The sequence below is a fragment of the Fukomys damarensis genome, unplaced genomic scaffold (assembly GCF_012274545.1).
Source record: "Fukomys damarensis isolate Sample0158 unplaced genomic scaffold, DMR_v1.0_HiC HiC_scaffold_25, whole genome shotgun sequence".
NCBI classification, from domain to species: domain Eukaryota; kingdom Metazoa; phylum Chordata; class Mammalia; order Rodentia; family Bathyergidae; genus Fukomys; species Fukomys damarensis.
The window spans coordinates 17,260,026-17,272,270 of record NW_022900937.1 but is presented as its reverse complement, the minus strand read 5'-3'; the positions used below and the strand labels follow the sequence as shown (position 1 = coordinate 17,272,270).

Here is a 12,245-nt window from a genome sequence, read left to right as displayed (position 1 = left end):
TAGAGAGGCTGTGGTGGAAGGATGAGAGTTTGAGATCTGAGAGTCTACCCTGTCTCAAAAAATAAAAACAATCTCCCCAAAACACAGTTGATGTGAAGATACTACTTAATTGATAGAAGTACAGAGTAGAATATATATAATATCATCGCAGTTAGAATATTTTTATTATGTAGTATGCATGTACACATCATATATGCGCACATCCACACACTTCATACATATGTAGAGACAGTTAGTTTTTGTTTTTTTTTTGTTTTGGTACTGGGGATTGAATTCAAGACCTTGCACTTGTGAGGCAGGCAGCGGAACCTCTGAGCTAAATCCCAGGCCCTTTTTTTTTTTTCTTTTTTGTAGAGACAGTTTTGTTATGTTTAAAATGGTTGCTATTCCATCACTAACAAATATGGAATGAGCAAAAAACAACTTTCCTGTGGTTCCACTGCCTGTCTCCCGAGTACAAGGTCCCAAGTTCAATCCCCAGCACACACACACACACACACACACACACACACACAAACTCTCAGGTGCTTCACCTCTCCAAGCCAAGGAGCTAGCAGCGTACTTGAGGAAGGAGACACTGATGCTTACAGGTTGGAAAAGAAATGCTTATTTTTCATTGTATCTATTTTGAAACTTTGAATTTTCTGCCTTAGATGCCAATTTGTTTTATAATTTTAAAATTTAGTTCTACTTTGTGTTATTTGCTTTCTCATTGAAAGATGCTACCAGAATTTGACAGGGGTGAGTGACGATGAGCCTAGCACGTAGGTGGGAGCCACATCGTGAGAGGACCTTTATTTATTTATTTATTTTGATGCCAGGGATCAAACTTGGTTCCTTGCTCTTACAAGGGAGGCATCAGAACTACTGAGCTAAATCCCCACCCCTGAGAGGAACTTTAAAAAATGTAACTTTAAAACACTTTTCAAAGGAGAGAATTCCCTGCATATTTTTACTTCCCAGTTTTCTGGGATTTTGTGTTGGTTTATTTGTTTGGTTGTTTTGTTGTTGGTGGTGGTGGTGGTTGTGGTGATTTTTGGTTTTTTTGTTCTGGGGGTTTTGTTGTTGTTGTTGTTTTGATTTGTTTTGTTTTTTAGACATCACCTCACTGTATGGTTCAGGCTGGCCTTAAGATCACTGTGTAGTACAGGGTGGCATCAAACTCATGGCAATCCTGCCTCAGCCTCCTGAGTGCTGAGAGTGACCTGAATAAAGAAACTCAGTTCTACTTCCTTAGAGACCTGCAGTACCTACAAATTGTTCTTGCTTTTCTCTTTACTTTTCCCCCACTGACCTCTCTTCTATCCTCCCCACCTTCCTGGAAGGCACATTCAGCATCAGCTGCTAAATTCATGACGCCCTCATCTGCAAGGCTCAACCCTGTTTACAGGGCAGAGGTGAAGCTAATGTGAATTGGAAATGTGTGAAAGATTGTCTTTGTTCAGAGAGGCTTTCTATTATCTTAGAATGGAGAGAAGCTTTGTGGTTTTCTCAAATGCACTGGAAAACACTGAAAGAAGATTGAGAGTGCTTAAAAGAGAGAGGCCACAGTGTCTTTGTCAAACCCATCACAAGGGAAGAGACATGAGGGAGAAACCTATAGATTAAAAGAGTCTCAACTGGGTATGGTGGCACATGCCTGTAATCCCAGCATGAGGGAAGCTGAGGCAGGAGGATCACTGTGAGTTCAAGACCAGCCTGGCCTGGATAGTGAGTTCCAGGTCAGTCTCAACTACATAGTAAGACCCTGTCTCAAAAACCAAAAAAAAAAAAACAAAGAGTCTCTAGAGATACAGCAACAGATTTTAGTGTTTGAGTCTTACTCAGGTCACAATTCAAACAACGAAAGTGCAAAAGAGTAAAATTTGATGTTTATGAGACAACTGGTTATTTGAGAGCTGACCAGATAACTGATATTAGAATTTATTGTGAATTACTTTAAATTTGATAATACTATGATGCTTTTAAAAAAGTTTTTCTTCTTTAGATATGAATATTTATAAACAAAATGTGCTACCTGAGGTTTGCTTCAAAAATAATATGGGGAAAGGGCCAGGGATTTAGGTCAGTGGTGCTGCACCTGCCTCGCAAGCCTGAGTTCAATCCCCAGTATCGGAAAAAATAAAACAAAAAATAATATCGGAGGGGGCAGATGCTATGTTGGGGAGAAGTTGTAAGGGTATAAGTGAAACAGAATTGAATACCAAGCTAGCAATAGAGACAGAGTGAAGGCTGCATAGGGATTTTACTATGCTCTTTCCCCCATTTTTGTATGTTTGACATTTTTTATTAAAAAATCTGTTTTAGAAGAAAGAAGCATCATACTCTGACTTCTACTTTGGTGAAAACTGGAGAATGGAGAGAAGGGAATGGTGGGAGGAGGAGCCTGGAGCTTGCTTGGAAGTGGACAGGGTCCAGGCAAGGGGACAGGAAGTCACAAAGGACAGCATAGGCACGAGAGAAGAGAGATGATGGACGGGAAAAAGATATGGGCCACTGCTTTCTTCCTTCTCTGTTTGCCTTTTTCTCACTTGCTGTTTATGAGAAGTCATACTGGAAATTTAGCAACGAAGATCCTCAGGCACCAAGCCACAGAATTCCAATTTAGGTGGCAGGGCCTTAGAGTCTGCCTTTTCAGCACAGGTCCTAGGAGAACAGGATGACTGGATCTCCCTAGGAGCCCCTGAACCTAGTCCCTGCAAAGGGCTTGGTACATCTGTCCCTAGTCTTTACATCGCTACATCGCCAGACGATGACCAAGCCGCTCTGCCTTGCAAAGCCGTCCACTGTCTCAAGGCAGAAAAAACTTAAGCTGATGGGAAAATATGCAAGGAAGCTGAGTATTGATTTCCTTTAATGCATCTGTGGAAATATGCAAGTGTTGAAGGTCTCTTGAGTAGAGAACAGAAATTCATCAGCCAGCTACAGCCTGAAAGGCATCTCCTTTACAACCCTCTAACGCTTTGTGCTAATGTTCTCTGCTTCTATATTCACTTACCAACTTTCTGATTTTTAATGGGACTCTCCTAAGGAGGAGAAAAATTCAAAACACTTAATGGCTGCCACCAGTGCCATAGCTCTTGATAGAGCTACCTTGTATTGACAATTTTCATAAATTGATTTTCTGCCTTCCATGTCTCCAGCAAGCCTCTATGCAGAAGAATTAGGTCACTAACATCTGATCCCCTGCAAAGGACGAAACTTAAGCTTCAGGACTGGGTATGGTAATGAATCAGCTTGGATCTGAGCCGGCACTACCAGAAAGATTTTATAGTTTGTATCTAGATGTCCTCCCCAAGCCTCGCGTGGTCATATGTGGGGATGTGGGGAGGTGACTCGATCGTGGGAGCATGATACTCATCAGTGGATTTGGCGACTTTTGATAGCTAAGTGTGACGCTGGGAGGTGAAGCCTGATTGGAGCAGGCGGTAGAAGGGGGCGTGGTCTGGAAAGGTCTGAGGTGTCTCTCCTCTGCCACGCCCCTCTGCAGTGTCAGTCTGCCTTGGAACCAGATGACTATGACCTGAAACCTGTACAGACCGTGAGCCAAAATAAACCTTTCCTCCTTACAATCGTGGGTGTCGGGTAATGTGTCCCAGCAACGAGAAAGTAACTAAGACAAACAGTAACTCCCAGGCTAAGCGATTTCCCCTTTAGAGGTAACTAGACAACCCTGCGCCTACGCATTCTTGGCCCCATCATTCAGAACAGAAGATCAGAAATTATGAGTAAGCCAGACTCAGAAAGCTCAACATTGCACGGTTTCTGTTACATGAGAAACCAACCAAACAAAAGAAATTTACTTAGATAAGGGCGAGACGACAGGCAACCAGAAGGCAGACCTTTGGAGAGAGAAAGGTAACTAGCGGAGAGGGAAGAAGTGAAGAAGGAAAGTAACAAGATTGAAAATGAGCAAGGCACAAGGACCCAAGTGTGACAGTGTGACCTTCGGTACCAAAACGAGCAAGAGGCGAGCCGGGGGTTTAGCTCAGCGGTTCCACCACCTGCCTTGTAAGCGCGAGATCCTGAGTTCAATCCCCCGTACCAAAAAGAAAGAAATAAGCAAGATACGTTAAATGTATGTACCACTTTCCCAAATTGAACCTCACTAATCTGTATTACTAACGTGCTCTAATAAAAATTAAATTAAAAAAAGAAATATGACTAATCAGGGGATTAGCTCAGCGGTTTGGTGGCCTGCCCTCTTCCCTACAACCCTGTGCCTGCTTGGGTGTTACAAGATCTTCAGCAGGTGAGGCCAGCAAAGTTGTTGGTTTTAAAAAAAAATTTTTTTTAATAGCAAAACATTTATTGGTACATTTTAGGCATATATAATGCTAACACATCCTAGGGAATGTGCACCTGGAGACCAGAAAGGTTAAAGAAAGAAGTTTTGAAACGCACAGGGCAGTCTGCTGGCCCTGGGCCTTAATGCTGGAGAAGATATTACCAGACTTTTTCTAGTACCTCTGGTATAGAAAGGAGACAGGAAGGAACAGGAGCAGCTGGACCACACCGTCCCTCGGGACCAGCTGTGAAAAGTCAGACTCCGCTATCCGGTTCAGAGCGCTCTCCTTCCTTGTCCCGCCCCCATCTCGCCGCTGGCCACCAGCTCGAAGCTAGAGGCAGAGGCCCCAGGCCTTCAAGAGGGCTTTCTGCTCCCACCTGTAACCCTTGTGCCACAGCATTGTCCTGTGAATCAAAATTCCCCACCGGCTGCTGGATCCATGGAAGCCGGAATTGGCCAGCTGCCTACAGGGTTAGAAAGTCACCTCCTGCTCTTGCAAGGACCTCATCAAGGCACAGGCTACATGGGAGCGCAAAGTGACCAGAGGGGCCTTTCAGTGAAGCCTAAGCACAAGATCGAGGCCGGCCTGAACTACACACCGAGACCATCTCTCAAAAAGCAAGCAAACAAAAACGACAGAAAGGAGAGGATGCAAACAGACAGGCAGAGGATATCTAGTCTGGATGACAGCCGGGCCTGGACATCAGGAAAAAATATGCAGAGTGCTTAGTGGGAACACCGCTTGGCAGGGATCAATTTAGTGAAAGCAATAAGAGGATTCTGTGGATTGGATCAGAAAGTGTGCGCGAGGCCTGGGAAGAGACAAAGAGCCTCGAGGTTAGCCTGGGCCAGGTGAGTGTGCAGAAGTGTGAACAAATTACAGGGGTGCACGGCCAGAGGAAGCCCACGGATCTGTAAGGAGGCGAGCCGTGGGTAGCGGGGAGAAGAGTGCAGTGCACTAAGGGCCAGAAGGGTGACGCCCCGCCAGGGCTCTGCAAAGTTGGGGAGCGGGACGAGAAGGAGAAGGTGGGGCGCAGGGGTGCCTCCAGAGAGGCGCGAGGAAGGGCGCGCCCTCTAGCGGCCAAACTGAGCCATAGCCCTGCCCTAGCCCATGCGCTTTGCCAGCGCCGAGGTTCCTTTCCTCTCGCGGCCCAATAGTTCCGGCTGTGGCGCGCCGGCGGAAAGTTTAAGCTGACGGACCGTGGCCGGCGATGGGCTCGGGGTGAGTGGGGAGGCCAGGGCGCCGGGGTTGCATTACTGTTTTTGTCGGGGCCCCGCGTGGAAAGGTTAGGGGTGAAGAACAACGCAGGACCTGCCTTCTTGCCGCCTCGGCAGACGCCCCGCGCTGTCGCCGAGCCGCTGGTTCCGGGCCCTGCTCCCGGCCTCCCCTCGCCCTGCGGCCCGGAGTCTCCAGCTCCCTGTACACTGCACGATTTGGCCCCTGCCCTGGCGCCCTCCTTCCCAGCAGAGACTTCCAGATCTCAAATGCTTTTGACTGATTTTAAAGGTAAAAGCACTTCCTTCAAGTGCAAACCAAATGTAGGAATTGTGTATTTCCAGGCTGGACGTTTAGAGACGAAGCCGACTCCGAGAGCTCCGAGGGCCTCCTCAGGGCAAGTCAGGCTGACAGGGATTAGGTAAGGGAAACTATGGAGAATCAGTATTTTAATCAGCTCCAGAGAAGAGTTGTGTGTACCTGATGGAGACTTAGCCCGTTTTTTTGGAGCCTTGGCATTTAATGCGAAGTCAAGCAGCTAAGATTTATCCTCAGAAGTAGGCTGTTCTTGAGAAGGAACACCCCTAGTTGTCTGAAGCACTTTTTATAAACAATACAAATGGGAAAGGGTAGGGCAGGTGGAGAAATGTGAGCCTCAAATTCAACCCAAGCGAGGAATGCTTTATTCCTCACAAAATTACAATGTTCTCACAAAATTACTAAACGGGTGGGCAGGGATTCTTTGGTTTTATTTTTTATTAGGCCTAGACTGCTTGAATGAGCAATCATTCTTCAAAATTTCACTTCCCTCTTTACCCCTGAGCTTACAACCTGGCCGTACTAAATTGTTTTCTCACAAATTTGCCACTGCTGAGATGCATCCAGGAAGAAAAACCAGAGCTAGCTTCAAGAAAGCAAGACCGACTGTTGGGGTTACCCGTTTCAATGTTAACAGCACGTTTCACGGGCTCCAAAAGTGTTTTTTCATACCTAATGTAGGTCTTTGTGAAAGATTTCCCCTTCTCATAGGACATTACTCCTTGTGATCTTTGACTCTGAAAAACATAAAGGCCTCCGTGCATGAATGACAGTACCACAGGAGCTGACTAAACTACCTGGTTGCAGGTGTGAGGGCCCTTTTTCAGCCTTGAAGAGGAATAGAAGGAAATGTGATTCTGCTAACCAGAATTAAAATCTGTAACATATTTTTGCTAAAGAGTTACTGCTATACGTTATGAGGTGATCGGGGGTGGTTCACTAGACATTATCAAGTATTTGTTGAGCAGTTACTCTGCTAATTTCTGAGGAGACATTGGTGGGTGAAATCTGCCATGGGCCCTGTCCTTAGTGAGCATATGGTGTAATGTACTGTAGTTGAACCAGTATGGTACAGGCCTTCACTTCTTGAACAGCATAGCACAGAAAGGAATTAAACACTGAGTAGACAAAATAGTACCAAGTTGATTCACCTCAGCTCATGCAATTTACTGTAGAAGACACCACCAGGTTCTCAAAGTCTGTTAATTTTGACTTAATTACCTGGCTTTCCGATCCATGGCAACCACAACTGAGCAAATCAGCAAAAGGGAGAATGATTACAGAGGATTACCACGAAAAGTGGAATGCATACTTACAGTCTAAGAATTAGAATCCAAGTTAAAAGGCACAAAAGAAACAGGAATCCCTTCAGTGTTGTTTCTGTGTGTGTTCTATACAGTGTTTGTTTCCTGGGACCTTAACAGCAATTATGTAGAGAAGTGTTAAATGGGAAACGGGATTGGTTTGGGTTTGTTTTTTATTTTGTTTTGGGTGGTTTTTTTTTTTGTTTTTTTGTTTTTTGGTACTGTTGATTGAAGTCGGGACCTTGCGCAAGGCAGGTGGTGGCACCACTGAGCTAAATCCCCAGCCCCAGGAAACAGGATCAGTAAATTAGGCTTTGCTGTAGAACTTCTCAGCATCTTTAATTTTTCTTGAGTGTCTCTCCAGAGCATTGTTCTGCAGCCCACACTTAGGGAAATGCTGGGATAAAGAGAAACAGTAGGGAGTGTGCTGGACAGTACAGTATTGGTATTCAGAATGGCAACATCAAGTCATCTTAAGAGAGTAAATTATGGGGCCGGGGATTTAGCTCAATGGTGCTGCTGCCTGCCTTGCAAGCACAGGGTCCCGAGTTTGATCCCCAGTAAAAAAAAAAAAAAAAAAAAAAAAAAAAAAGTAAATTATGTTTGGTACACATGTTTAATGAGGGGGGTTACATATTTTAATTTCTTATCAAAATGATTAAATATTTTAGACTTGTTAGGAGTTGGAAAATTAATTCTTATCTCTGGTTTTGCTTTATTGTTGGATTCAGGAGACATTACTGTATTTGAAATGTATCTATGCCCTTTGTGTGATAAAAGGCTTTTCTTATTTGATTTAAGCTGCATCCCTAACCCCTTCTTACAACGTTATTTCCGTGAACTACTGTTCCCAGAAGACTAATGGATTTTTTTTTCTTTTAGACTTCTGAAGCTTTATTAAAGTTAGGCAGCAAGAAGAGTAGTCAAGGATTCTTCCAGCTACAATTATCACGAAGCTGAAGAGAATATGTCAGTTGTGTCTGCCCTGGATAACTATTCATGACTGGTTTAGGAAAGAGGCCATGGGGTCATCTGGCCTCTGACATTTCATTCTGTTGCCTCCATTTCCTCTTCAGTGGGCTCTGGAGTTTCATATACACTATTATAAGGCTGCTTCCTCTCATCAATCTGCGTGATCTCCTTGACTTGAAGAAGACGGGCTTCCTCTGCATTCAGTGCCTTTTTCAGTTTTTCATGTTTCTTTTGCTCATTGCTCTCTGAAGTACTCTTTCAGTGCTTCTTTTCCTTTTTCTTCTTTTTCTCCTCTTTTTTTGGTGCATCTCCATGAGGATCTGAGGCTTTTTCATGCATTCTTCTCCACTTACATAATTTGTAATGCATGCCTCTGAATTAATGACCTCCCTCCTTCCCAGCTTCTCTTGTATTGTAGGAATACTTGAGAAATGAGTGGCAATGTTTGTGTCCCCATTTGCCTTCTTTCCAGTAAGATCCCCAGATATGTGTGTGATTGTTGATCTTCACTCTTCCTCGTACTTGAGCAGGCAGTGGATCACTCCTGTCCTTTAACGACCATGCCTTATCTTGAGTACTCCACGTAGTCTTCATTCTGGGATAAGATCAACTCAACTGGAGGCACATCCATCTTGGCCACCATACTTTTCCAGGATGCTTTCTTTCTGCTCTTCTCTGAAATCTTTTTTGACTTTGAAGGACTTAAACAACAGCTCAGATTTTGTGGGATATGCCTGTAGATGCACTTTGGATCCTCTGCCATAGGCCTCCCAAGCAAACAACTGTGTCTGAGCTGTTGCAATAGTATTTCCTGTGTATCTAACAAAAGTTACCTCCAGTGTAACTCATTTCTTCTGGATCCTTTCCTGCATTGGCATATGCATTCTCTCTCATTGCCCTAGCTTTTGGTTCACAGTAGGCACAATTAGTATCCAAATTTCTCAAATATATTTCAATATCTTCTCAAATCCTGAGGTTCTGGACAGTAATTTGTCTCTCAGAGTCAAAATTCTGTCCAGACATGTCAGTGTCATCCACATATTTATCTTCATCCTCATCTTCACTGTTATGATCTTTTTTCATCTGAAAATTTGGTTCTTCTCCTCACTGGTGTTTTGGAGAATTAGCTTGTTCTGCTAATTTTCTTGAGGCTAATTCTTCTTGGAGTTTCTGGGGTTTCAGTGTTTGTTTTGCCAGATCACTTTTTGTATACTCTTCCATCATTTTCATGTGTTCTTCTGGATTATAGCCATTCCATCGATCTCTCTTCCCATCATAGTCAAACATCAGCTGAGGCTAGACATGTTCGTCTGGAGCTATATTAGTAGCTGTAAATTTCTTCCTTGTTTTTTGGTGCTGGGGATCGAACTCGGGATCTTGCGCTTGCAAGGCAGGCGATAAACCACTGAATTAAATTCCTAGCCCCAGTAGCTGTAAATTTGGCTCCAACTCACCTAGGTCTCTCAAAGCAGTCTTTCTTTTTTTTTTTTTGGTATGGGGGATCAAACTTGGGATCTTATGCTTGGAACCACTGAGCTAAATCCCCAGCCCTAGCAGTCTTTTTGTGTGTTATGGCCCAATTCTCATATGCTCCTTTTCAGTACTTAGTAGTTATAGAATTTTCATTTACACTTCTCTTGTACCATTCTCCAGAGGAGCTGAATTGCTTCTGTTTTTCTGGTTGTGGTTGCTGGTGCTTTTCCTAATGGAATTTTAGAATATCACACATTTGCATTTGACCACTGTACCAAGAAGCAGTCTGGTTTCTGTTTTTGAGACAAGGTCTTGCTCTGTAGTTCAGGCTGGCCTTTATATGTAGCCCAAATTGGCCTCAAATTTGTAGTAATTCTCCTGTCTCAGCCTCCTGCGTGCTGGGATTACAGGTGTGCACCATCACACCTGGCTATTGTTAAATGTTTTGAAGTAAATTCCAAAAATAAATTAGTGAACATTGAATTTCTAATCTGTTTATGTCTACCTAAAATCTTTTCTAATGGTATCTGTAATGTGATTCTTATGAAGTTGGAAGCAGTGTACACTATCCTGTGACCTGCTTTTCTTAGTCACTGATACTTTATATAAACATTTTTATATCTGTGTCATTTAGTTATGGCATATAATTATTCCATTGTGTCAGCACACTGTGGTTTACTTAATAATAGAGTAGCAAGAAGCTGTAGCCCCATGAACAAGTCTGTGTATCCATGAACTTTTTTCATCATTTTTGAGCATGGAAATGTTTTTTGTGTAATTCTTTTTTTTTCTTTCTTTCTGTATGAGATTGAATGAAATCTCAGTGAGAGGCAAGAGCTCTAGTACTAAGCTGTATCCCCAGTTCTTTCAGTTTCACTTGAGACAGAGTCTCACTGACTTACCCAGCCTGGGCTTGAACTGGTGATGCTACTGCCTCAGCCTCCAGGGCAGCTGGGATTGCAAGCATGAGCCACCATGCCTAGCTCCTCATGGCCGTTCTTAATCCTTCATTTTATTAAAGAATTACTCATTTCCTCCATTTCTGCATTTAAACTTTCCTATACAATCACATATGAGAATTCCAGCTTTATGCCATACTTCAATTTTCCTTCATGATTAAAGCATCGGTGGTATTACCAATGCCGACTGTGTATTGCTTTTGTTATGCTTAATGATTTCCTGTGTTTTCTAATTTGGATTCTGACTTTACTGGCCATTTTCATATTTTGTATTTTTTTTCAAGGCTGGCAATAGAATAAAGTCCTGAGCCACAAAATAGTTAAACACATGGACTAATACTGCTGTGTTGATTACAGTGCTGGTGGTAGCAAAAAAGAAGAAAGGACATTTGTCACATACTGTACAGTGGTACCACCAGAGGTAAATAGAAATGTTCAGTAAATTTAGTTTTGGAGAGGTGGTGTAGGTATGTTTATTGTATTAAGTTGTGTAAAAAATGAAAATATAAAAAAGTCCAGAGCTATCTGAATTTTTTTTTTCAATAGAAATACTTATGGTGGCCTCGATGCCACTTAGTGGGTGATTCTGGAATGGTCCTCACAGTGAACTAAGCTGCTTGCTTCTTTCTGACTACATTTTCTGCAAATTGCCCTCTCTTCAGTGTCAGTATGCTTGCCTTCGTTTATTTCTGGGAAAATGCTTAAAATTATGATGAAAAATTGTTTTCCTTCCCATGACATGTAAGCCCATTTTGTTTTCCACAGCATTGTTCTACTCGTAGCTGTCTCTTTGCAACCTGACTGGAGGCACCAGGGTGGTCTTCACCATGCCAACGGTGGTGGTGATGGATGTGTCCCTTTCCATGACCCGCCCCGTGTCCATCGAGGGGTCGGAGGAGTACCAGCGCAAGCACCTAGCCGCCCACGGTCTGACGATGCTGTTTGAGCACATGGCCACGAATTACAAGCTTGAATTTACAGCCCTGGTGGTTTTTTCATCACTCTGGGAATTGATGGTTCCCTTCACAAGAGATTATAACACCCTGCAGGTACAAAAAAGACTACATTCTTGTGTGTACAGGGCCTGAAAACTGCATTATTGTATTACACTGAATTTGTAGAACTTGGAATTATTTAATAATAAGTGTATAATAATATGTATAGCTGTAAAGCAAGATCTACAACTAGTAAATCTCCTGTCTTTGTACAGTAGAACTGTGGGGTAGAGGTGGGGGTTTCTGCCTTATTCTCTTGGTTTTCTGAAATTCTCTATAGGCAGGAGAACATCTCAGGATGCGATGCTCTGTTTCCTAAAATTAAGCATCTTTAGATTCAATGCTGCTTTTTTTCTCCCTTTCCATAAAACTTGGGGAAGTGAAAAATATCTCTTCTTTATTAAAAAAAAAAAATGATATTACTCTCCAGCAAGGAGCTTTGGTATACAGATACCAAGAAATTAAACTTTTTCTACCTTGATTGGTAGGTATTTTCTTCCCAAGGTGTCTTCTGTGATGTGCCAAAGAGTTTACTTTGTGATTTCTCTAAATCGTTATTTCCAGCAGTGCTTAGTGTAGAGCCTTACCCAGGATGAGCAATCATTGCTTATGAGATTAAGCCACAATTTAATAATCATTAGGCAACTTAGAATCCAGGATCAATGTAGTTTGAACTTTTAAAAATATTAAGTGTGTGAGCCAGAAATGTAGCTCAGTGGC

At 42.9% G+C, this 12,245-nt stretch overlaps 1 protein-coding gene and 1 pseudogene across 3 annotated transcripts in view; one reads left to right on the top strand and one right to left on the bottom strand.

The window, feature by feature from the left end:
• Nucleotides 1–5,430: 5,430 nt before the first annotated feature.
• Ints14 (integrator complex subunit 14) overlaps nucleotides 5,431–12,245 on the top strand; it is a 32,104-nt gene continuing 25,289 nt past the window's right edge. The window contains exons 1-2 of one of the 3 annotated variants that reach the window (XM_010643251.3): nucleotides 5,431–5,510; nucleotides 11,296–11,579. In XM_010643251.3, the coding sequence (XP_010641553.1) occupies nucleotides 11,358–11,579 (222 nt within the window). In that variant the 5' untranslated portion in view covers nucleotides 5,431–5,510; nucleotides 11,296–11,357. The other 2 variants (XM_010643252.3, XM_010643254.3) reach the window with 2 other exon arrangements.
• Nucleotides 8,124–11,359, bottom strand: LOC104875625 (annotated as a pseudogene).